This window comes from Nicotiana tabacum, chromosome 19 (assembly GCF_000715075.1).
Source record: "Nicotiana tabacum cultivar K326 chromosome 19, ASM71507v2, whole genome shotgun sequence".
NCBI lineage: Eukaryota > Viridiplantae > Streptophyta > Magnoliopsida > Solanales > Solanaceae > Nicotiana > Nicotiana tabacum.
The window spans coordinates 102,455,817-102,482,951 of record NC_134098.1 but is presented as its reverse complement, the minus strand read 5'-3'; the positions used below and the strand labels follow the sequence as shown (position 1 = coordinate 102,482,951).

Here is a 27,135-nt window from a genome sequence, read left to right as displayed (position 1 = left end):
GGACACATAGGAATAAGTTGATCCTGGATCAAATAGAACAGAAGCATCTCTATGGCAAACTGGAATAATACCTGTGATCACAGCATCAGATGACTCGGCCTCAGGCCTAGCTGGAAAAGCATAAAATAGGGGCTGGGCCCACCACTCTGAACTGCGTCCCTGGGATAGCCTCTAACCGACTGGCCTCCACCTCTAACGGCCTGACCTCCACCTCTAATGGCCTTACCTCCACCTCTAGCTGCATGACCCCTACCTCTAGCTGGCTGAGAAGGCGGTGAGCAACCGGTGCCGGTATAATGGCATACAAATCCTACCAAGATCTGTTACTCGCTAATCTAGGGCAATACATCCTGATGTGACCAATGTTTCTACACTCATAACACCCATCCTGATGTCGTGGCTGCTGAAGCTGACCCAAGTGGGCTGGATAACCGTTGTAGTAACTTTGGAGTGGTGATGCACTGATAGGAGCTGAATGTGCACTGAATATTAGCTGCCTAGAGTAATGCATAATAGGACCGTGACTCCTTGAAGCACCGGGAGATACATGAAGTGCTGAATGAAATGGTCTGAGAGGATGACCCCTACCAAAATTACCTCTACCTCCAGACGAGGCGCCACTGAAACCACCGAACTGACGAGGCCTCTTATCAGACCTCTGCCCTCTCTCCTGTGCAAGAACCATCTCGATCCTCCTTGCGACATTAGCAGCCGCCTGAAAAGAAATCTCACTTTCGGTTTCCTTAGCCATCTGAAGTCTGATAGGGTGAGTGAGTCCCTCAATAAACCTCCACACTCTCTCTCCCTCCGTAGGTAGTAAATGGAGAGCATGATGGGCCAAATCCACAAACAGGACTCATACTGAGTAACAGTCATACTGCCCTGCTGTAGACGCTTAAATTGCTTGCGAAACTCCTCTCTCAGTGTGATAGGGAGTAACTTTTCTAGAAATAGCTGAGAGAATTGCTCCCATGTAAGTGCAGGCGATCCGACTGGTCGGGTCAATGTATAATCTTTCCACCACCTCTTGGCGGAACGTGTTATCTGAAATACAGTAAAATCAACCCCATTGGTCTCAACTATACCCATGTTCTGCAGCACCTCATGGCAGCGTTCAAGATAATCCTATGGGTCCTCAGAAGGTATACCACTGAAGTGAACTGGAAAGAGCTTGGTAAACTTATCCAGTCTCAATAAGGCCTCAAAGGACATGGCGGGCCTATCACCGATCTGTGCCGCAACAACTGGCTGAACTATCCCAACTGGCGGGGCTGCTGGAGCATGATTCTGGGGAGCCATCTGCTCCGGAGCAGGAGTAGTGGGAGTTTGTGCTTCTCCCCCAGCCTGTGAGACGGCTGGTGCCACTGAAAATGTACCATTCTGGGCCACGCCCTCCATAAGACTTACCAAATGGACTAGAGCGTCCTGAAGTACTGGAGTGGCTATGAATCTTTCCGGGACCTAAACTGGTCCAACTGGTACATTTTGAACTGGAACCTCCTTCTGAAGGTCCACCTGAGGTTCTCCAACAGGTGCAGTTGCTCGAGCTCTAGACTGAGCTCTACCTCGGCCTCTAGCACGACCTCGACCTCTACCCCTGGCCATAGTTGCCACCGGGGGTTCTGGTCCCCGTCTATCGGTAGAGGTATTACGTGTTCTCACTATCTGCGAGAGAATAAGAGTATAATGGTTCAATCATCGATGATAGAATAAAATCGCATGACAGAATAAGAAATAAGTGATATTGTTCCTAAACTTCATAGCCTCTGAAAGATAAGTACAGACGTCTCTGTACCGGTCCTTCAGACTCTACTAAGCTTGCTCGTGACTCATGAGACCTATGTAACCTAGTGCTTTGATACCAAGTGTCACGACCCGAAATTCCTACCTTCGGACCGTGATGGCGCCTAACATTTTACTTGCTATGCAAGCCAACGTTAGAATAATATTAACCAAATTTTAAACAATCTTTAAATTATTAATAATCAAAGAAACAAATACAGAAGCAAAGTTTGAAATATAGTGAAATAACCCATAAAAATAACGGTGTCTAAATACCATCCCAGAATTGGCGGCACAAGTGCACGAGCTTTTAGAATAAATACAAATAAAGGTCTGAATAAAATAAAGTTGTCTGAAAATAAACACACATCTACAGTAAAATAGACTGGGACTTCAGAACTGCGGACGCCATGCAGTTATACATCAAGTCTCCTCTGGTAGCTGAAATCCGAGCAAGTCTATGGTACACCGCTGGGACCAACTCCAAAATCTGCACAAGAAGTGCAGAGTGTAGTATCAGTACAACCGACCCCATGTACTGGTAAGTGCTGAGCCTAACCTCGACGAAGTAGTGACGAGGCTAAGGCGGTTCACTTACATTAACCTGTACGCAATATTAATGACAACAACAAATAATAAAAATAAAACAGGTAACTCATTTATAATAATTGAAGCTAACTCAGCAGTCATAATCCATTATCATTTCAACCAATTCTGTTGCAGCGTGCAACCCGCTCTCACAATATATTCACATTTAATTCGGTTGCAGCGTATAACTCGCTCTCCCAATATATATATTCCTTTTTAATCAAGTCTGTCATATATTTATTTCAATCAAGTATATATATAGACTTTTAAATAAGTCTGTTGCGGCGTGCAATCCGATCCCCCAATATTGACTTTTAAATAAGTCTATTGCGGCGTGCAATCCGATCCCCCAATATATATATATATACTTTTATATATATATATATATATATACACTTTTATTTCCGTTGCGGCGTGCAACTCGTTCCCCCAATATAATTTTAAATAACTCATAAATATAATAAAACTTACTCCAATAAATACCACGTCCAATGAGAAATTATTAAGCATCAAGGCACATAATAATTATAATTTATTTATGAACCAAACAAGGACAAATAATAATTTATTATAAAAATCATAGAGAAAATAGGTAGTTTAATATTTAATATGCTAAATTTTAAATAACAATTAAAACACATAATTCAAATAGCATGTAACAATTAATGCATGAATTCAAGAATTAATATTTGACAAAGAATAGGAGAAAAACGATTATTATAATAATTAATTTATGATTTAAAACAATTTATGATTTTTCAAGTAAGCATGCAAACAATTAATTTGATGATATACAGACACTCGTTACCTCGCCTATACGGGTTCTATTCCCTCAAGTCAAGGTTAACCACGATACTTACCTCGCTTTGCAAATTCCAATTAATTACTCAACCACAACTTTTCCTTTTAAATTTGTCTCCAAAAGCTTCAAATCTATTCACAAACAATTCAATATACTCAATACGAATCATAGAAATTAATTTCATATGAATTTACTAATTTTTTGGGGATAAAATCCAAAATTTATTAAAATATTTGGCAGTGGGACCCACATCTCAAATATCGGAAAAACTTACGAAATCTGAATACCCATTCCGAGACGAGTCTAACCATACAAAAATTATCCAATTCCGATATCAAATGGACCTTCAAATCTAAATTTTTCGTTTTTGGAAGATTTTAGAAAAATCTGAATTTTCTTCCATAAATTCACGGATTCATGATATAAATGAGTATAAATCATGAAATATAATCAATATAGGATAAGGAACACTTACCCCAATTTTTTCCCATGAAAATCGCCCAAAAATCGCCTCTTGAGATTTTAGGTTTTGAAGATTTGAGAAATGAATCAAAAATCCCGTCCAAAAGTCATTTTGATTAGCTGCGGATGTCGCATTTGCGACCTGAGCTTCGCAATTGCGAAGGGTTCATCGCAAATGCCAGAACCTTCACATTTCCGCTGGCTTCGCAAATGCGAAGATTATGTCGCATTTGCGACAATTGGCTCTTCGCAATTGTGAAGATAAACTCGCAATTGTGAGAACTGCTGGCCTCGCTTTGCAAATTCCAATCAATTACTCAACCACAACTTTTTTCTTTTAAATTTATCTCCGAAAGTTTCAAATCTATTCACAAATAATTCAATATACTCAATACGAATCATAGGAATTAATTCCATATGAATTTACTAATTTTCCGGATAAAATTCGAAATTTATTAAAATATTCGGTAGTGGGACCCACATATCAAATCTCGAAAAAACTTACGAAATCTGAACACCCATTCCGAGACGAGTCTAACCATACAAAAATTATCCAATTCCGATATCAAATGGACCTTCGAATCTAAATTCTCGTTTTTGGAAGATTTTAGAAAAATCTGAATTTTCTTCCATAAATTTATGGATTCATGATATAAATGAGTATGAAATCATGAAATATAATCAATATAGGATAAGGAACACTTACCCCAATGTTTTTTCGTGAAAATCGCCCAAAAATCACCTCTTGAGATTTTAGGTTTTGAAGATTTGGGAAATGAATCAAAAATCCCGTCCAAAAGTCATTTTGATTAGCTGCGTATGTCGCATTTGCGACCTAAGCTTCGCAATTGTGAAGCTCGCAAATGCGAAGGGTTCATCGCAAATGTCAGAACCTTCACATTTCCGCTGGCTTCGCAAATGCGAAGATTATGTCGCATTTGCGACAATTGGCCCTTCGCAATTGCGAAGATAAACTCGCAATTGTGAGAACTGTTGGCCTAGGCTTTCTTCGCAATTGCGATAAAAATCTCGCAATTGCCATACCTGCTTAGTTCACATTTGTGATGCCTGATCTCGCAATTGCGAGATCAGAGGCCTGCAACAGATTCAGTTATACCAGCAAAATCTTCTAAGTTCAAAACATCCCGTAGCCTATCCGAAACTCACCCGAGCCCCTCGGGACCTTATTTAATTATCCCAACAAGTCCCGTAATATTATACGGACTTATTCGGGGTCTCAAATCACATCAAATAATATCGAAATTGCAATTCACACCTCGATTCGGACTTTAAGTTTTAAACTTTTCAATTTACAAATTTTGTGCCAAAACATATTAAATGAATCGAGAATGACTTCAAATTTGGCACACAAGTCATAAATGACATAACGGAGCTATTCAAATTTTCGGAATCGGATTCCGCTCCGATATCAAAAAGTCAACTCCGTGGTCAAACTTGGAATCTTTAGCCGTTAAATTGCTAGTTCCGTTAAATGGTCATAACTTGAGTTAGGGACCTCCAAATTAAATTCTGGGCATACGCCCAAGTCCCAAATCACGATACGGAGCTACCGAAACTGTCAAAATACTGATTCAGGCTCGTTTGCTAAAAATGTTGACCAAAGTCAACTCAGTTGAGTTTTAAAGCTCTATTTTATATTTTAATCTGTTTTCACATAAAAACTTTCCGGAATATTTTACGGACTGTGCACGCAAGTCGAGGAATGATAAATGGTGCTTTTCGAGGTCTTAGAACACAGAATTACTTATTAAAATTTAAAGATGACATTTTGGGTCATCACATTTTCATATTATCTTACTCCATAATATGTTCGTGTGCTTTTAATTCCTTCACGTAGTTCCTAACTAATTTCATCTATTTGTTGATCTCCTGCTAATTCAATTAATTTCATATTTTAATAAATGAAATAAGTTAATTCTAAAGTTATAATACTAAAAAATTTAACATGGAAGGGTTCAAATAAGGAAAGGATACACGTAAGTTGAAATCTTTAACAAATTTTAAGGTCCTAAATTTTAGAACTTTCTGCATAATTCAAATAAAGATCGATTTAATGCTTAAAATTTTAGTTGCTTTTTAACACCTAAATTTTAGGAAAAATTATCAAATTACGGTTTTGTCTAATGTGAAATTTATTTTTAAAGGGTAAAAAATGCGAACGACATTTCGGTAAGGACCTTCGTACTTTTAATATAGTACTAGTCTATATGTTCGTGCGATGCACGAATATATTTAGTTAAACAGTATAATGCGTACCGAAATAATAAATTTTGAATTGTATATATTTTCTAAAATTATGGATATATATAAATTTTAATAACCAGTTCCTTAAAATAAAAAAATAACAAAAGATAACATATAGTGTAAACAAAGTCATTAATAAAGTTTTGACGCAACTAAAAGATAAAATGAAACTAAATTTTTTGAAATCACATTGTTTGAGATTAAAAGTTGTTAAATCACGTTAAGAATGCAACCATACTTAATACTATGTTTTTTTGTGATGCAAGAATTTACTCTAGTTCAGCCTTAACGATTCATGCAACGGAAGTCATTTTTAGATTAAGACTTATTAATTATAATGTTTAAATTGATTAATTATAATAGGTTTTAAATATTAAAATTAGTTTACTATTTAGAAACAAATCTCATGGACAACTACCTAAAAAGAAGCAGTCTATTTCTAGTTACATTAAATTGAATGCGGAAGTAAAAAAATCGGCACTGCAAGAACACGTCCACAATTGCGGTTAGATGATAAATGTCGTCTCTTCGTTTGATTCTTGTTTTTACGAAACAAAATTACTTGTGTTTTTATAACATTTGCTTAAACGGTAGAAAAAGTTAGAGAACATATATATTCTAATGTTTTTTTATTATTATAAAATCACCAAGTTCTCGTTGTTAAAAACCACCAAATTTCAAGGCACTTCTGTTTTTTTAATCCAAAGTTTAAAAAAAAAATTCAAAGCATATGTATATTTGTGATTACGATTTCCTCCGCCCATCAGGCTCCTCAAAATTTAAGTCCAATTATAATGAAATTAATAACTAATAGGACCAAGTAATCCCAAAAGCAAGTTCTTTCTTTTAATTTAATAGTAGTTTATCAGTATTCTAAGGATAATTTTTTATATAACAAGAATAACTTTCTTACTATATAGAAATTCAACAATAGACGAAATTGCATAGTCTATATATAATGAAATTTATGTTTGTTTTTCACTTTTTTTATATTTCTTCTCCGAATCAAGCGAGTGCCAAGTTCTTTGCGCTTCACATTGCCATCTATGATATAATTGGTATTGTTTTATATATTAGACTATTTGAATTCACCATACCATTGTAGTGCATATAGCCTTAGTGGTTTGCAAATTATTAGAAGCAAAGAAAATCATGAATAGTGAAAGCTTAGAATAGATCAGTTTTTTATTAATTGCATTTGAAAATCTATCTAATTCCTTTTTGATAGATGATAGTCCTAACTCTTAATTGAAAGTACATGCTTTATTAGACGTATTTTCAGCTGAAAAAAGAGTACTTAATTTACTTAATTAAGGTATTTCTTTTTAATGAAATTAAACAAATAGTGGCTCCTGAATTTCTAGGCCTAATGTTTCAAGGGAAGAATAACGTGCAATTTGATAAGGACTCTTTACAAACTTTATGTTTTACTCGGATAACTCCCTATTTAGTAGAACTCTTCATTGTAATGACAATTATGGCCTTCACCGGTAGAAATAAATTTCAATGATTCAAGGATATTTTCGTATACCAATATTATTATTCGTGCTCTACCTCTTCGTCAACAAATGTTAAATGCCAACGCAAACCCACTCCTTTGGCGTTCTTATATTTTATTATTGGTCCTCTTCGAATAACCAGTACCTTAATTACCCATTCAACATCATAAAGTTTAAGGTTATTTATTGGGACACATTATTTTTCCAAATCCGATTCCATTACACTGTGTGAAATACCTGCAATATATAAGTAAAAGCTGTAAAATATTATGTAATAGCTGAAAATTAATATTGTTACACTAACATTAGTTGAAATAACACAAATCATTAATCTCTAAATATATACAATTTAAGCATAATACTACGGCAATATAAAAGACTTTGATATCTAAAACTAAAAACTACGCCGAAAAACAAACAAGTACGACAAAAAAAACAATTACAATAAATGTTAAGACGTCATTGTTTTTCTCTCTAATTCATATACGTGACCCTAAAACATTACTTAATTACGAAACACGAGAATAATAGAGAGAACTAATAATACCAATGGAGAAAATTGCTTCGAAAAACAAAGAAGTACGACATAAAAAATAATTACAATAAAAGTTAAGATATCATTATTTTTCTCTCTAATTCATATACATGACCCTAAAGCATTACTCAATTACGAAAAACGTGAACTTACTCAATTACGAAAAACGAAAACAATAGAGAGAACTAATAATACTTTTGGAAAAAATTGCTTCATTCTACACCAAAACCTTTATAGAACAATGATCAATGTGGAACAATGTCATCTTTTATAGGAATAGCTGGCTTATTCTTTTCAGGAGAAGGTTAAATAAGGAAAAATATTATTGTCAAAAAAGGAAAAGGTTACAAAAAAAAAGTTGACGGTGAGTAAGCTGAATTCGATGGGAGAAGATTAAATAAGGAAAAATATTGTTGTAAAAAAAAATGAAAAGGCTACAAAAAAAGTTGCTATGTAGAAACCAAATCGTCCGAAGGAAGAAGTATGCTGCAAAGAAGTATGTAGCATTAATGTATAGTTTAAATGGAAAGAAAAATCGGCCTCCGGTAATTTATAATTATATTCTTAAATTATACGAATAATTAAAGTCATAAAAGTCGATCAATATTTTAAGATTATTTTAGTCATTCAACATTTAGCATAAATTATTCGTGCTTTTATAATAATATATATATATATATATATATATATATATATATATATATATATATATATGTGTGTGTGTGTGTGTGTGTGTGTGTGTGTGTGTGTGTGAGAGAGAGAGAGAGAGAGAGAGATTACATATCTTGAGTAGCATTTTTTGGTTGGTCGAAGTGACGAACATTGCGATAGACCATCAAAATTAATGAAACTCACGTTTCTGCATAAGTAAAGTAAAAAAACATATTTATTGAGATTATATTTTCCATTTTTTTTTAAAATTTCAGCACCATCTAAAATAAGAAAGCGAGAAAAAAAAAAATATCCGAACAAGAGAATCAAATAGAGCTAAAGAAAAGTAAGCTAATAGCAAAAAATAAACTTCCATTAGCGGAAAATTAAATTGAGCAAGAACATCTTAACATTAATTATTATAGCCTAATCACGTGTAAGACAACAAATTTTCCGATAGTTTACATCAATTTAAAAAGCTAATCAATTTTGCAAATTGATTAGAATGTGCCACCAAAACTTAAAGGTAAGTTCTATAAAGTGGTGGTCAGACCGACTATGTTGTATGAGGCGGAGTGTTGGACAGTCAAGAACTCCCATGTTAATAAGATGAAGGTGGCTGAAACGAGGATGTTGAGATGGATGTGCGGGCATACCATGCTAGATAGAATTAGAAATAAAGTTATTCGGGACAAGGTGGGCGTGACTCCTGTGGAATACAAGATACGAGTGAGGTTCGGTAAGGAGGTACGAGAGATTGGTCCTGGAGGGCCTAAGGAGAGGTAGATGCAGGCCGAAGAAGTATTGGGGAGAGGTGATTAGGCAGAATATGGCATTGCTCCAGCTTACCAAGGACATGACCATGGAAAGGAAGGTACGAGGTTGAGAATAAAGGCAAAGGGTTAGGATAGGTAACCGAGCGTGCTGTCTGTGTATTGTCGTATCCCTTGACTTCTGTTATTACTTGTTGTTTCTTTCATTTCGGCTTTCTCATTACAGTACCTGCTGTCAGTTTTGTATTTTTACTTTGGTTTTTCGATTTGTATGCTTGTTGTTGTTGTTTTTCTTTTGTCTTTTTCTGAGCCGAGGGTCTATCGAAAATAGCCTCTGCCTTTTTGAAAGTAGGGATAAGGTATGCGTACACTCTATCCTCTCCATACCGCACTAGTGAAACTACATTGGATTGTTGTTGTTGTAATCAATTTTGCAAATTTAAATCATCATAATGTGCTCCTAATAATTTTTTTGCCCCAAATTCAAGGGAATTATTGAGAAACTCTTTTATTTTACAAAAAGGTAGACATATTAAACAAACACACACAGGAAGAAAAGAAAGAAAGAGAGAAAAGGGCTAGTTTTCTTGATTATGAATTTAACATATTGTTTGGATGTTTGTTATCTATTGTATTATGTCGTATTGTTACTTTAAATACGATGTTTGTTTTGGATGTTACTTAAAATTTATTGTATCGTATCGTTAAATTTGCCGTTAGGTAACGAAGAATTATGCCACTTTATGTAACCGATTTGGTGTGGTTGCGTCGTTATCATATCTTTTTCTCTCATCTTACCCTTCATTATTATTAAATAATTTTATTTTATTATTTACCCTACCTTTTTATATAATAAATTTATCCCGTATCATAATATTACAAATTTATTATTTTTATTGCTGGTGCATGATATCATGAAACAACGACAAACGATACAATCTATTCAAATATTATATTAATCAAACGATATAATATAATACAATACGATACATTACGAAACGATACGTAATAACCATCTAAACAAGCTTTAAAATATACTTGTTTAAGTAATTTTTTGCCCACATTTTTTTGGTATTAGTATATGTTTGTTATTATAGGCAAAGTAGGAGTAGTATTTTGCTCGAGTTATTAGTATTGTGAACCAACATTTAATAAAGTTCCAAGAGGTTTTGGTTCGAGGAAAGAGAGCCCCATATCCCGGCCACCTCCTTCCGGCGGCACAGTACTCGTCCGACGTCGGCAAGAAGAAGTAACAACTCTCCTACACTTCCTGTAAAGAATGCCGGGGCCCACGACAATGGAATCAGAAGTTGCAGTGGAACCACAATCCATCAAGAAGCTCAGCTTCAAATCCCTTAAACGGTCTCTTGACCTCTTTTCCCCTCTCCATGGTCACTTTCCCCCTCCTGATCCTGAAAGGTACGGTACTCCTTCATTAAACCCCACATCCAATTGAAATAACAAAAAGGGGAATTTTTTTATTGCCCTAATTTTTGTTTTCTTGAATATGATTGTGTTATCTAATTGTTTACCTTTTTAAAAATCTTTTGTGCAGCAAGAAAATTCGAACGAGCTATAAGGTCAGTAATGCTGATTCTTTTGAAAAAGGTTATAACATTCCTGCTAAGTAGATAAGAATAGGAACAAGTTTAGTACTAGATTTTACATTTTAGTGCATATGCTTTACATATTGTGGGCAAGTTGGTGCTATTCATCAAAATTGATGTGGATTTTACATGTAACAGCTAAATGTTGAGTACGGAGGGATAAAAAGCACAGCAGCCCAACCGGTTTCTAATGCCAAAGCGGCTGTGCAGAATCAAGCTCAAAATGCTCCTTCTAATGCCCTTGCTCTTCCAGGTACTCAATCTTCTTGTCAACTTAGAACCTTACATTACACTTTATTGCTACAGATTGAATAGGAGGGCCGAACCTAAAATACTAGTGTATTAGATGATGTGAGCAATTCAATCTATAAAACCCTCAATTCATACATTATATATTCATAGTGACCCACTTATCAAGATTTTTTATAGCGACCTATTTTGCACGTTTCATTTCCATCTCCTGAATGGTTTAATGAAATTCTTCTTGTTATGAAGCTACTCGTATGCCTTGTAAGGCACCTTCTCTGAATGGAAAGATGATATCGTTGAGTAAAAGACAAATGAAAATCGTATTGACAAAAGGAGTACAAAAAGAAATGCATAATTATAGCACATATGTGCAGAACCTTGTCAGCAGTATCTTATTGTGAAATTTTTTCATGAATGCACATGGAGCATTGCACTTGTTACTATTATGAATCTGTAGTTGAGTCTAGAACTCTAAAAAGTATGCATTTGGAGTGAGTTAAAGAGAAGGAGAAACATATTATGAGAAATTGCAATAAGTTTTCTAAAAGACAAATATTGCTGGAATTTGGAACCTGCCGTCGTGAATTATATTTCTCATATGTCCTGTTAATATTCTTTCTCTCATTTGTGATATACATTTGGCTTTTCTTGTCAGGTCCTGAAAATACAAGGGACGAGGGAACCGGAAATGAATTGGCTCTTGGTCCATCCATACCAGCGAAGGGCCCGTAAGTACTTTATGTTCCTTCTTTAGACACCCGCATGCAACCCACACAGACACCCACATAAACCTTGGTTTATTTATTTATTTGGAGGATAGGATGTTGGTAGGGCTCGATACTCAAATTTATACTTATAGTATTGTAAAATTATTTTGCAGCGCTGATGTCAGGTTCCCAGGGAAAAGCAATGCTATTGTTCCTTCTCATGGTTTGTCAGAAAGGTTATTATGCATGGCTTTCTTTCCTATTATATTTCACTATATTAGATGAGATGTTGGTAATATTTTTTAAATTGTATCAAGAAATCTTTTTAATCTGTTGGAGTATCTTTATCTACTAAGCCCTTTTTCACCTCGTCTTCATACATAGGACTAGGGATGTTTACAAATTTGGGGAATAAACTCGGTCTGGTTATGATAGCCCTTTTGAGATCTTATTGAGGCTTTGTAACTAGCAGTTGGAAAGTTTTTAGAAACCACTCAACTATTTGTTTGATGTTTTCCATGCTAAAATAAGAGTATCGAGATGAGAGTGATTGTAGTAATCATGATATGAGTTTAGTTATTATTTTGCTCTGTTGACCTTTTCTCGTTCAATGAAGTAGCACTCTTTACCAACTCATTCAAATATGGTGCATTTTAGACCCAATTTTCTGTGTAGTGAATAAAGTTTTGGCATGGGTATTTACAAGGCTTCAAGTTGTAAGCATGGACCCTCCCAAACAAAGACTTCAAAGTTTTAAGCAGTTTGATAGTGTTTGTCCTTAAGCTTGAGGGGTTGGTTCCATGTGATGTCTGGATATCATCGATTGTCAGTGCTCATATTATGAGATCTCATTATAGACACTTAAATTGGCATCCCGTAACTGTCTGGTGTTGTGTTTATAGTATTTCAGGATTGCCATTTTTCCTCAGTATAAGGTGGGTGTGATTTCAGAAATTATTATGTATGAATATATGGTTATACCAGAATAATGTGTTTTTGCCAAATACTAGAGGAAGGGTACTGTACAAAACTAGATGGAGGGCTATGTCAAATCTGTATTTCAGCTTTCATGTTTCTTAACAGATAATTCAACATTGTTATGATGGCCCTTTTTTGTTGTATTTCCTTCTACTGAGAGTTTAATCAAATGACATGAAGAACGTAACGTGTAACTCGGAGTATACAAATATGTATTACTCGTATATGTATGACTAATGCAGTACCTTGACATAAAAATTTCTGCCCAAGACTCATGTTGATACCTGGTCTTGGCATTTAGCATGTCAAGATTTCATCTTTAGTGCAAGAATTTAGATGCTTGAGTTGGTATTTGGAAGTTTCCATTTTAACAGATCCATAATGATGTCTGTTATGTGTGTTTTTTGAATAACGGTGGTGTCCAAGACAACTCAGGTGTACCTCGACAATTCCACCGGGTACATGCTACCTCCCAAAAGCACAAGTAGTGAATAACTCTGCCCACCAAGTCTTGGGCAAATAGGAAGAAATCATCTACTAGTATTTTTTGTTTCTCTTGGGATTTGACTCTAGCTTCCAAGGTTTGCACCCTACTAATTGACCAATAGGCCACACCCTTGGGTGCGTTTCTGTATGTGTTTTTTCTTCTTAACAAAACTGCGACTCTGATCAATCAATCAAGTCAAAACTGCAAAAAAAATTCTTCTTTAAGCCAGGAATCATATCTTGTACTTATGCAATGAATTCTTTATTTTTTTTCCCTTCAGAAATCTGTCAACTGCTGCAATCATGGAAAGAATACCAAGCAAATGGCCTCGCCCGGTATGGCGTGCTCCCTGGAAAAACTACAGGGTAAGATAATTCTGTTGTTGTAGTGGCTGTGTTTCTCTGTTTTGTGTTCTAATATATTTCTTACCTTTCCAAGTTTTCACGTACTGGTTCAGAGTATTCTTTAGCACCTCACTCCAGCTTAATAACCTTCACGCTTGAGAAGAGCAGATTGCCTGAATCAATTTTACCTTCTTACTATTGTCATTTAGTTATTATTTTAGTCCTTAAATTCGGTTGTAACTATATCAATGATCTAGTGGAGGGGGTGAAGCTACACATAATATCTTAAATTTTGCCTCCATCAGATATCACACGTATGGCCTGCTTTTAGGTTACCAAAAAATCATCGCATTTAAGAAGTTCAAATTTTACTTTGCAGCTAAATCTTGAATGTTTAAAACAGTAGAGCCATTTTACCTGATTAAATTATAAACTGATGGAAAATTGACCTCTAAGAAGATTTGACTTCCAAGTTCCTATATTCTGCAGTCTGATCAAAACAGCAAGATAGTGGCCTCATGACAATTATAAAGATTTGTTATTTTGAATCGCAAGAAGTCTTGTTATGTACTAGTCCCATAAAGGATAACTCCTCTATAAATGGGTCTAGTTCATTCAGAAGACTGAAAATAATCCATTTTTATCGTTTTATACTTTACACCTGCACTATTTATGCTGTTGAATAGTCAATGCGGCATGGTATATTATAGATCTAAGCTCTAATGCATGACGTTTCTTAACTGTATAGGTTATCAGTGGCCATTTGGGATGGGTGCGATCAGTCGCGGTGGATCCTAGTAACACATGGTTTTGTACTGGATCGGCAGATCGCACTATCAAGGTAAAATAATTGAGTTTGAAATCCTGACAATTCCAATACCCCACAAGGGAATAAACCTGTTAGTGTGGCTTTTGGAAATGACTTTCTTTGGGAGATGGAAGTGGTCAAGAATCACGGTTTTTCCGAGATGAGACATTTCTCTTTATTTTTTTTTGGTGTCAGTAGAGATGAAACGTTTATCATGTGTACCATAATTTTTAATTTAAAAGCTGCTGTAATATCGGATTTAAGGTGTAAAGGCTCTGGAATGTAACCTCTCTATTTCAGCTTGTACCCTAGACCAGTTCTACTAGCTCCAAACTGTCAGATAAGTGTTGCATCATTCCTCAACAGCCAGTATTATATTGAATAAGCTAGTTACGCTGAAAGAATTGCCGAGATACATACTTTTCACCTTGGACTAAAAAATTGAAATAGCAACGATAAAGAAAGAAATTGAAGTTGTAGTGCTGGTACCAAAATACGTTTCTGAGAGCATGATAACTGAACTGGTTGTTTTTTCCAAGTTCAGGCGAAACTTAATGCACTTTTATGCAGTTTTTATTTGAATGTGGCCTTGATTTTGTTGCTTCGAATCAGTGTTGTAAATAGCGTTCGCCTCAGCGCTAATAGCGTGAGGCGTAGCGATGCGAGCATCCAACGCCTTTTTCCTCGAGCATCCAGCGCGTTGCGTTTTCAAAATAGCGCTCGCCTCTGCCTGTGTAGCGAGAGGCGACTTTAGTGTCGCTTTTTTAAAAGATAAAAGAAAAAGCGCAGGGATTAAAAGAAAAAGACCCACGATTTAGGGCTTTCAGGGATTTCTTTCTTCTTCAAGCTTCAAGCAGTCGAGCAGACCAGCGATTTCTTTCTCCAAGTCGACCCACCCACAGCGATTCTTCTTTCTTCTTCATCTCTTCTGCCATTTTCTTCTTCATCCAAGTCGACCCAGCCAGGTACGCTTCTCTTCTTCTGCCATTTTTTTTCTTTCTTCTTTCTTTGGTCTTCTATCTTCTTTGTCCTTTCTTTCTTTCTTCCTTTTTCTTCTTCTCTTCTTTTTTTTTTTGCTCTGTTTTTTATCGAGCAGCACTCGACAGAGAGCAGCATTCAACTCTGTTTTTGCTCTGTTTTTGACCGAGCAGCACCATCTATTGAGTTCTTAATTTTTGAATTGATATATTTTTTAATATATTATTGCTATTGTCGCTTCAAATTTAATATTTTTTTTTTTTGTATAAATTGTCGCTTCACATCAAAAAGGCGAGCGCTTCGCTTCTCGCCTTTCGCCTCAGTGACGCGGGCCCTCGTCGCTATTTGTCGCCACACGCTATCCAAAACACTGCTTCGAATAAAAAAATAGTATGCATGGCCAGCAATGAGGATGATTTAGTTGTGATAATAATATATCTACCTATAAGTATCACTTCTGAACATGAGTCCTGAAAATCTTGGAGGTTATTTGGAAATATTTTGTGTAACTTGATATAAGCTCTAGAGTAGCTAGACAAAGTTACATCACTCATTCCTAAGTTATCAAATGTGTGCTTGTGGAATAAATGCTAATTGGTGAGGACACCTCTTTGCCTGTGTCTTTGTTAGAGCGGTGGGAATTTGTTACTGGTTTTCATTGTCATATACTGATGGCTACGCATATATTAGGCCTTTCTAATTGGTTTTCCATCAGGAACTAAGTATGTCTTCTTTTTCTGCCATGATACAAGATATGGGATTTAGCAAGTGGAAGATTGAAGCTCACTTTAACAGGGCACATTGAACAAGTTCGGGGTTTGTTCTCTAGACTTTTGTTTGTTCTGAAATTCGATCAAATATTATAACGTGTATGAGGACATTGAGTGCTAACCTAAGATATAGACTGGTGACAATTGGAGTCTCCTTGCAGGCCTTGCTGTTAGCAACAAACACACATACATGTTCTCAGCTGGTGATGATAAGCAAGTTAAGTGCTGGGACCTGGAACAAAATAAGGTAGTTAACAGTGCTGATAGCCATTCATAACTCATGGTTAACGGTTTTTGGTTACATATTTGCTTATATATATATATATTTTCAGGTGATCCGCTCCTATCATGGCCACCTCAGTGGTGTTTATTGCTTGGCTCTTCATCCAACCATTGACATCTTGTTCACTGGGGGTCGTGATTCTGTCTGTCGGGTATCATTACTGAAGCTCTTTATCTTGGGTGATAGCTGATCCTAGTACTGAAGTTTTTAGTAGTTACTACTTCTGTTCTTTCCAAATATAACATTGGTGCAGTTCTGACTTTTATCTTAATTCTATCATGATTTCAGGTTTGGGATATTCGTAGCAAAATGCAAATTCATGCTCTGTCTGGACATGATAACACTGTTTGTTCTGTTTTTACCAGGCCAATGGTAAGCATTCTTTTATAATTGTGTTTAATATTAAATCTCTGTCTTATTTTCTTAAGCATGAGGGCAGGAGACGATACGACAGCCCATGACTTTAGAGTTAGAATAGTGTTGAAATTAAGTCACGATGGCAGCTTCAAAATTCTAGATGCTGGAGCAAATTTGATCCTGATTTGAAATCCTAGTTTGGTAATAGCTGAAATCCTAAATTTCTGGAGCCTTAATCTAGATTGGACTACCAGAGTAACTGATCAAAGAGGAAAATGTTGGACTACCAGAGTAACTGTGGAGAAACAAATGGGACTACTAGAACACTATACTAACGCACTAACAAGTGGATCAGTAGACTGACTAGACTGAGACAATACAAATAACTAAAGAAAGCAGCAAAAATCATGGGAAGAGCGAACTCCATACAACGTTGGAAAATAGTACTCCAGGCTCTACTACTGCAGGACCCAATCATACTCAAATAAGAGCCTGATTCTGGCTTTTTTAGGGTATACTGCACCTGGAGCAGTGCAAATGAACATAATAAAACCTTATACCATGAAATAGTAGTTGCCCGTTATGACTTCCTCTACCTATTTCAAAACCCCAACTATCTTCTACTTTTTCAATTTCCATAGTCTCTTTGTAATTTTCTTATTTACCAGAACTTTTTCATCTTCGTCTGAAATTAGGTGTTCTCTTCACTGTGAGATTATTAGCAAATTCTTTTGTTTATTAAAGCTAATCGTAGTCTACATCCAGATTACTGTCTGTTCGGAGCAAACTTAATTTAGATTTGGTTTGATCCTAGAAATGTCGGTTTCCTTCAATATGTGACGCTTTATACTTCACATAATATGTACTATTATTGTTGTTACTCTATCCGTTTCAATTTTTGTGTCAGTCTTCCTATTTTAGAACATTCAAAAATGTTTGACACCATTATATCTGTACAGCTTTCCAACTTTCAAGAATTTGAATATATTAGACTAGGCTGAATTCCCAAATAGGCACTCGTACTTGCACATATTTCTATTCCCGGCCCCTCGACTTCACGGTGCTCATCCAGACATCTCTAGCTGATCTAATTCTTTTTTAGATTCTCAAATGGGTGAACCTAATACATTAATAACCGACTTCACATCTTTGATGCTACCAAATCTATTTCACATTAACTTTTTATTGAAGAAAAAATAGAAAGATCAAATCTGTACTGGCTAAAAAAGGGGAAAAAAAGAGGGTCGGGGTTGGGGGTGGGGTTGTAATTTGTAATGTTGTAGGGAAGATATAGAAGTTAAAGACATACCTATAAAAAAAAAATGAAGAGAAGTTACAAAAATTAGGCTCTGACCTCTTGTGGAAACGAAAAACATGTCTTGGGTTGTCTTTTGTAACATGTCTTGGGTTGTCTTTTGTGTTTGGTGTTATTTAAAAAGTAACAAAATCGTTTTCTGAACCAAAATGTTGGGTTTGAAAACCAGATGGTGATGGTCTAGCTAGTAATCAGATGGAATCTGCGAAATGTTTCATATAAAGATATTGTGATTTTATGCTATTTATTTTAAGCTAAAATCTCTATGAGCGCATTTGAATGGCCTTCTATGGATACTTTCTGGTTTAAGATGGGATGACTGGATGTTTCTTGATAAGGAGGATTCACATAGTAGAAACACGTTATGGACTGCCCAATAAAACAGATATACCTTCATGAGACAGTTAGTTAAACCTTAGCAACTACTAATGCTTCCACGTATGTATTCTTTTTAGAAGTGATTTCCGTATAATTAGCACAATTAAGGTGCTGTTGCTGGAAATTCTGTTATTTTAAGAAGCAAATTACTCCCGGGAGCTGGCTCTACTAAAAACATTATGCGAGGTGTCTCATTTTGTTGATGTCATGATCATATGCTAATGACTGTTTTATACTTGCTGTATGGCCTACGTATTACAATCAGATTTCATGATGGGAAGTTTCATTTCAGGATCCACAGGTTATAACTGGCTCTCATGACAGTACCATTAAGTTCTGGGACCTTAGATATGGTAACTCAAATTTCCTTACTGGGATTTTATGCTCTGTTTATTTTATAATGGTTTCAGTTTCTGACTTCCTGTGATTACTAATTGTCCTTGTCTGGCAGGTAAGACAATGGCAACCCTCACACATCACAAGAAATCTGTTCGAGCTATGGCTCAGCATCCTACGGAGTATGTTTACATGGCACATGCTGCTATTTTTATGATTCCCTAACTTCTGCTCGGAGTACGACTACTAATTTTTCTTAAAATTTATTCTGCTGCAGGGATTGTTTTGCTTCTGCATCAGCAGACAACATAAAAAAATTCAACCTTCCAAAAGGAGAATTTATGCATAACATGCTGTAAGTTAGATGACGTGCCATAGAATCTTTACCTCTACATCTTTAATATATCTTATATCATTTCAGTATCTTTATTTCTTTAATTAGAATGTAAGATCATATCGACATTTCTTTTTTCCAGCTCCCAACAGAAAACCATTGTCAATGCGATGGCGGTCAATGATGACGGTGTAATGGCCACAGGAGGTGAGAAATAGTTAATGACACTCCCCATCCGCCCATTCCTCTCATTTTTTGTTCTGCCCCTCCAACCCCTGCTTTTCCTCATTTTGGTTCTTAAGCTAGAGGTCAGTGATGTACTCTGCTGATGCATTGTGTATCTCCTTGTGAAGGTGACAATGGAAGCATGTGGTTTTGGGATTGGAGAAGTGGTCACAATTTCCAGCAATCTCAAACTATTGTTCAACCTGGTATGCGTGTTGATAATTTGATGTTTACTTTTATTGTTGGTCAAGAGGAGCAAAAGGTTTATTCTAGTCCTTACCATGTTTCAGGGTCACTGGACAGTGAAGCTGGTATCTACGCTCTCACCTATGATATGACTGGCTCAAGGCTGATCAGTTGTGAAGCTGATAAGACAATCAAGATGTGGAAAGAAGATGAAACTGCCACACCAGAAACTCATCCTCTTCATTTTAAGCCTCCAAAAGACATTAGGCGTTTCTAGTCACTTCAGAAAACGTTTACTGCTATTCCTTGTTGGCTTATTATTCAGGTTGTAGTCGCACTAAGCATAAAAATCAAACATGCTCTTTGGGTCATTCAGAGCAAGACTTACCCAAGAAAGGCACCATGTTCAGATTTGATGAAAGTGTTGATTTACATTTGCCTCTTTGTATCCCATCTTGTTATACATTTATATGCTGTCAAGTAGCTATCTTAAAAGCGCCAGTTGAAAATAGCTTCCGTTAATGTATAAATAGATAAAAGTAAAAGCAGAGAAAATTATTGGGTGTTTGTACAACTGAAGTCATTTTTATGAGTCATTTTCATGTTTGTTATAATAAAATGGTTTTGAGGAAAAACATTTTCCATTTAAAGAGGGAAAGTGATTTCCTTCACTTATGGACGTTATTTTCTTAACAAGTATTTTAACTTTTCACTTCATATATCACTTACTCTAGTTGATACTTAGCCATTAATTCTTTACGCATATTTTCATCAGAACTCTCTACAATGTGCCAACATAACTTTGAATATATATATTTTTGTAAAGTATATTTAACTTACCAACCAACTATTAGAATATATTTTTCACGAAAAATGACTTCCTTAGCAAAAATGTCAGTACGACTGGTAAAACTTATTTTTGAGTCAAAATTAGATCCTTTGACTTGGTCCATATAAGCATTAGCTAACCTTTGAATGTAAGACAAACCTCAATACGTTCTTATTTAGCAGGGAACTAAGGTGAACACTATCAAAGCTAACCTTTGAAACTAATCTGGACAAGGACAAACCGCAGTACATTCTTATTTAGCAGGGAACTAAGGTGAACACTATCAATATGATTACCGTATGGTAAGGATTTGCATTGCTTGGACCCAAGAAACCACCAAAAAAGGAAGGAATGCAAAGGCAAGTATAGTGTTTTTATTTAATGCCACATTTGTAAAGTTTGTATAGAAAAAATTATTTATTGGCATAACCAGCTGTAGTTTAGTAAAAGGCTGGTTTACAAGTACGTATAAACGGTTTGCCCCAGCACTCCAAGTGGGAATATAATTTCGGAACCGACGCCCCTTTGAATGATGGTCACTGTGGTGGCATCATAAGAAGTCTACGACGAGCGCAAAACACAACACGAAATTGATGCTCGCTAATAAAAGATAGTATAGTTTAATTATTATCTTCACAGGGAATGGATTTAAACAATGCTCAAGTAATTTCTAGCTTAACGCTATTCAGGATGATCAAACTTGATTTGGAATGATTATAAACTACGATTAACTACTAAAGTAAAGCAATTGGTGATTGACTGCAACAAACTAGAGATTACCAAAGTCGGTTTCTTATCAATATGAGGAACACAGGTTTGACATGATAGGTGCACGATTGTTATTCTGGATATGGTACTGTTATATTTCACTCTTGAGGTTCTATTGATTCTCACGAATTCAATAGTGATTAGCTTATACTTCCAATTCAAGCTCCTCTCTCGATTAAATCTAAATCTTTCAAATAAACTAATGTGAAGCGCGGTGAAACTTGCAAGAATCTATTGATAAGAATGGTCTAAGAGAAACTTCTCTCGAATATTTCTCAATTTTAATTTAAGAGGTAGATCACAAACTCTTTCGATTACTTTAAAGAAGTACCGAAATAAATTAAGGCATGCGTTGAACCAATATTCAATATTATGCTCCTCTTCTGATTAAACAAGATAATGAATAAAATCATAACTAGAGTTAAAGCTCTTCCAATAAATTCAAGCAATTAAGCAGTAATCAAATCCATAAACTACAACCAAGTCACCAAATCATGTCAAACCCCAAGGTAAACTACTCCATAGATATGCAGAAAGTAATCACAAAAAGAGTTAAAGAATAAGAAAGTATCAATCTAACGTTACAATCAAAACTCCCGTATTGAATTGATGGAAAGATGATGAAATCATGTGTCTTGTAGCCTCCAATGCTCTCCCAAAGCTTTCCCGGTCAAAAGTCCTTTCAAAAATATCTTTTTGGTGTATTTATACCATGTAGGAGTGGGTCCGGGCAAAACTACCTTTTCCAAGTCGAAACAGGAAAGTACTATGAGAAAATCACACAGACGCGCCGCCCCATGCGGGGCGCTAGTGGAAAAGTTCAGAGAGCGGCTTCTGACGGACAGCAGCACAAAAGCACTGCCGCGCCGCCCCATGCGGCGTGGCTGTGCAGTTTTCACAGAGTAAATTATTTTTGTCCATTTTTGATATCCAGACTTGGCTCTCTACCCCCGAACGCGATCCCCGTTTAATCCCTTGGGCTTTTACTCAAACTTCTAAGCTCCAACTTGTTCAATTTAGCTTACGATTATCTTTTCAACTTGGAATCACTTCCTGCAAGGCATAAAACATATAATAAGTGTAATACACTAACATTTAAGTTCAAACACAAGTATAATGCAGTAATTGGAGTGCAAACTATGACTAAAACATGGGATTCTAGCATACCATCAACACCCTACACTTAAACCATTGCTCGTCCTCGAGCAATCAAACTGCACTTCACATAGAGACGACTTTCTTATCAAACAACTTCCCTAACGCATCATGCCAAGAATTTTTAAAATAGACTAAGCACCATATCATAACATCCTAGCCTCAAGACTCGACTCAAAAATATCACGCATTTTTCACAACCTGCTCACTTACTCTAACACAAAGGTCAAAGACTTTACCTTACCTTCGCAAATCATGTTCTCTCACACAAACAATATAGAGTAGTTTCACATAATAAAATTCATGAACAAATAGGAACTCTAGATAGACAGAATTAACTCACTTTCAGAAATAAAATTCGTGTGCCACATAAGACATACCATATGCTTTCTCGTAGGGTAATACTCTACTAATTTAGCTCATTCAGTCAATGATTAAGTAGGACTTTAATTCGTTATAATGTAGGCTACGGGACAGTACAATTTGGATATAGTGACACACCTCCCCGAGCACTTTAATACATACAGTTTCATAATTTAACCCCAGACTTATTTTGAACCAAATCCTAACCTTCACAACATTAAGCCCCCATATCTTTAAGCACAAACAAGACGAGAACTACCACTAGCAAGAGATTAATTTTTCTCTTTTCTACCACATACACACTCTTTTTTTCTTCTTCTTATTTTCAAAGTTCTGATTGATTTTTCTCTTTTTTTTTCCTTCCAATTCCTTACATGTGGATCTCAAAAATTTTCAAACAATGAACCTTTCTCCTTTTTCAATGGTTCAACTAAAAACCCTGACCATACCTCCACTTAGCTTTTACAAGCTCGTAAAAATTCAAGTGCTCACGAAAGGTAATATGTTTAAATAGATAGACAATTCAAACAAAGGGGTCAAGCTTGTAGTGTGGTTGCCAAAGAAATAGGAATACAGGCTCAACGGGGCTAACTAAGATATCCATTAATTAGGTGGGTAAAAACATATAATTGGCTCAACAAAGAAATGCCTAAATCACTTCCTAGACTGAACAAGACTACTATTTAGCTTTGCAAACACACGAGGCAAGTTCTAGATATCAGCTGAATATCAACAACAACCTCGCACACACATGGAACATAACTCACTTAGGACCGGATCTATCCCGACTCTCTAGTCAAAGAAGTTAAGTAGATTCACAATCAAACAATTTAAGGTACCTATCCATGAGTCAAGAACTGAGCTTAGGCGTCACAACTAAGGCACTCACTACTCTCACGGAACAACAACGTCAAGAAAAGTCATCTCCATTTAATAAATAGCACAATACTTCACTATTCCTAATAAAAGAAAGACTAACTACACCCGGTTCAAGCAAAACCCTGGTAAAAGAACCGCGACTTAAAGAAAAACTAAGGAAAAATTGTTACACTACCTAAGAAAAACAAAATATTTTTTCTTTTTTCTTCGACTTTGATCCCTCAAGAAGGCAGTCGAGGAAAATCATCGTCGGAAAAGTCAAACATTTTTTCTCAATCAAAAGAAACTAAAACAAACACACATATACATATTTACATCCCCCACCTCACACTTTAAATTGTGGCATGTTCCCATGATACACAAATAAAAAGCAAGAGGTAAAGAAAACTTCCCCAATTTATCTAGTTGGGGTCTGAAACGAAGTCGGGATCTCCTTTGCACGCCCGACCCAGTGCACACATCCATGCCGAGAACTTCTTTTCAGTTTTATTTGGGTACGTCCCACACTTATTCATTTGACTCTTTCCAAGTTGCTCCTTTAGGCCCCCCTCTCTTTTAATCTTGAAGATCAGCATTTTCCCCCCACTCTGAGCATGAGTTGCCTTTCCTGAATATCCATAATTGCACTGCCCGTAGCCAAGAACGGTTTTCCTAAAATCATTGGGACCTCCATATTTTCCTCCATGTTCACCATAATTAAGTTCACATGGAACACAAATTTGTCCACCTAAACTAGCACATCTTTCGCTATTCCTTTAGGTATGATTGTGGTCTGATTTGCCAGTTGCAATGACACAGGTATCAACCTGTTTTCTCCAATCTCTCCCTCCAATTTCCTGAAAATAGACAAAGGCATAAGATTAATGGAAGCACTTGAATTACACAAAGATTTCTTAAACTTAGTACTTCCTAAAGAGCAAGGTATAGTTAAACTCCCTGGATCTCCATATTTTTTAGGGAGCTTATTTTGCAAAATGGTACTACAATATTCTGTGAGCTTGACCACCGATATCTCTTCCACTTTCCGCTTCTTAGACAATATCTCCTTAAAATATTTAGCATAAGCTGGCATCTGTGAAAGCACCTTTGTGAAAGGTATATTCACATGCACCTGCTTGAGCACTTCTAAAAAGCGCACGAATTATTTGTCCATCTTTTATCTTCTTTGCTTCTGGGGGAAGGGTAGAGCATGCATGTATTTGATCTTCTCAGTCTGCTCATTCATTCTTTGTTTGTCTTTTTTCTTCCTTGTTGGAACTTCAGACTTGTTCTTCTCCTTTAGAGCATCCTCTTGCTCTGCCCTCACTTTATTTTGAACTTGATTTCTCGTCAACTCATTCTTTTCTGCTACCAACGGATCTTGCAATACCTTTCCATTCCTCAACGAAACTGTATTTATTATTTCCTTTGGATTCCTTTTGGTATCCGCAAGGAGGGTTCCTGGAGACCTATCGGACAATAGATTAGCAATTTGCCCCACTTGTCTCTCTAAGTTTTGAATAGCTGCACTATGATATTCAAATCTCTCATCTATTTTAATAATGAAGGCTTTCATTAGATCTTCCATGCTAGACTGATTAGAATGTGGAGGCTGGTATTGCTGCCTCTACTGATTCTGAAATCCTGAAGCTCCTTGTCCCTGGGGTCTCGGATTATTCTGCTACCATGAGTTCAGGCTACCACTTGGTGAACTCCAAGAAAAGCCCGAGTGCCTCTGTCCCATAGAGTTAAAATTATTACCACTCTGGTAGTTGCCTCTATCAAAGCTTCCCACATCATTTACCATTTCATCTGCAGCTAAAGCCTGACATTCATGCGTTGGATGACCCATTCTACAGAAATCACAAACAAATGATGGTTGGCTCTGGACCTTGGCTAAGGTCAACTTTCTTATATCTTTGGCCATGGCACTGATGTGTTAGAATATATCATTACTCTCAGCATGCCATTGGTTAGCATCTTCAGAGAGCTCATTAAGAATTAACATAATCTCCTCAGAAGTCTTCTTCAATAAAGGACCTCCAACTGCAGTGTTCAGAGTTCGTCGTGGGGGAGGTGTCAGTCCATCCCAAAAGTCCTGGAATTGCATCCACAATTCAATCCCATTATGTTGACACTTCCTCACTATCTCCTTGAATATTTCCCAAGCCTCGAAAACTGTTTCAGTGTCCGCCTAGCAGAAGTTGTGAATTTCATTGTTTTATCAGCTGAGAAGTATTTATCAAGAAACGTTTTAGTCATATCTTCCCATGTCCTGATCGACCCCGTTGGTAAGCTATAAAGCAATGCTTCACGTCATCCTTCAGTGAAAAGGGGAATGCACTTAAGTATACTGCATCTTTTGATACTTTGTTGTACTGGAAGGTGTTCATGATTTCCTCAAAATCATCAATTGAGTGTTAGGATCTTCATTCACCTTCCCTCTTAAGACATACTAGTTGTTCTGGAAAGTTTGAAGCAAGTCTTGCTTTAACTCGAAATTATTCACTGCTACTGGTATAGGCCTGACACGTGACAGTCCTTGATTGTAGACTGGTATGGCATAACTACCCTATTCTCTACCAGAACTGGGTACCATATTCTCGAACTGGTCTTCAACCAAGGGTTAATTTAGATTGAATCTTCGACCCCCATCATCTTTAACGGTCTCATCAGTAGCTCTACGGTCTGCCTCAGCTGCTATCCGTGCAACTTCTTCTCTATGCTGTGCTGCCTCTCTTGCAGCTAAATCTACTATGTTGTCACCATTATTAGCCATGTGTTCGGGGGTTGAAGGTTACCCCAAGAACTTTCTGGTGAGTTCTTTCTCTTTCCTCAACTATCGCATACTCTCTTCCACCTCTGGATTGTATGGAATTAATTCCTTTGAAGAAGATCGAGTCATACACTTGAGAAGTCAACCTGTTGCCTGCACACGGAAGAGAAAACCCGTGAAGAGTAAAAATAAAAATAAGTTCCTAACGAGCGCAAAACACAACACAAAATTGATGCTCGATAATCAAAGATAGTATACTTTAATTATCATCTCCACATGTATTGGATTAAACAATGCTCAAGTAATTTCTAGTTTAACGCTATTCAAGATGAACTGTAACGATCCGGCCAGTCATTTTAAGGGTAATAGCCCCGATCCCCTATTTACTGCTTCTCCCATATCTATTTCTTCTATTGTGACTTGCCGGGAGGTTTCGTTTTGGTTTTTGGAGTGTTTTGGGACACTCAGTCCATAAATGGAGGTTTAAGCCTTAACATTTGGACTGTAGTCGGAACTATATGAAGAAGACTCCGAAATAGAATTTCGTTGGTTTAGTTAGCTCCGTTAGGTGATTTTGGAATTAGGGGCATGTCCAGATTGTGTTTTGGAGGTCCGTAGCTTATTAAGGTTTAAAATGGCGAAAGTCGAATTTTTAGAGATTTTGACCGGTAGTGGACTTTTTGATAT

General features: G+C 36.4%; 2 protein-coding genes across 2 annotated transcripts; one reads left to right on the top strand and one right to left on the bottom strand.

Moving 5' to 3' along the window:
- Positions 1-10,454: 10,454 nt before the first annotated feature.
- Positions 10,455-20,210, top strand: LOC107810185 (protein pleiotropic regulatory locus 1). The gene is made up of 17 exons (XM_016634932.2): positions 10,455-10,776; positions 10,913-10,937; positions 11,103-11,217; positions 11,869-11,941; positions 12,094-12,156; positions 13,666-13,750; positions 14,478-14,570; positions 16,268-16,331; positions 16,447-16,532; positions 16,618-16,719; positions 16,857-16,940; positions 18,911-18,971; positions 19,070-19,136; positions 19,232-19,309; positions 19,431-19,495; positions 19,642-19,719; positions 19,804-20,210. The coding sequence occupies exons 1-17, from the start codon at positions 10,637-10,639 to the stop codon at positions 19,974-19,976; spliced, it is 1,452 nt and encodes a 483-aa protein (XP_016490418.1). The 5' UTR covers positions 10,455-10,636; the 3' UTR covers positions 19,977-20,210.
- A 4,210-nt stretch (positions 20,211-24,420) lies between these two features.
- Positions 24,421-24,765, bottom strand: LOC107810179 (uncharacterized). Its single transcript, XM_016634923.1, has one exon. It carries the CDS (start codon positions 24,763-24,765, stop codon positions 24,421-24,423), a length of 345 nt encoding a protein of 114 aa, XP_016490409.1.
- Positions 24,766-27,135: the final 2,370 nt, after the last annotated feature.

What these genes read in the sequence shown, in the direction of transcription:
- LOC107810179 (XM_016634923.1), bottom strand. Translation starts at nt 24,765, where the DNA reads ATGCCAGCTTATGCTAAATATTTTAAGGAGATATTGTCTAAGAAGCGG.
- LOC107810185 (XM_016634932.2), top strand. Translation starts at nt 10,637, where the DNA reads ATGCCGGGGCCCACGACAATGGAATCAGAAGTTGCAGTGGAACCACAA. An exon ending in TCTCATGGTTTGTCAGAAAG is followed by an intron (nt 12,157 to 13,665) that starts GTTATTATGCAT and finishes TTTTCCCTTCAG; the next exon opens with AAATCTGTCAACTGCTGCAA. An exon ending in GGGACCTGGAACAAAATAAG is followed by an intron (nt 16,533 to 16,617) that starts GTAGTTAACAGT and finishes ATATATTTTCAG; the next exon opens with GTGATCCGCTCCTATCATGG.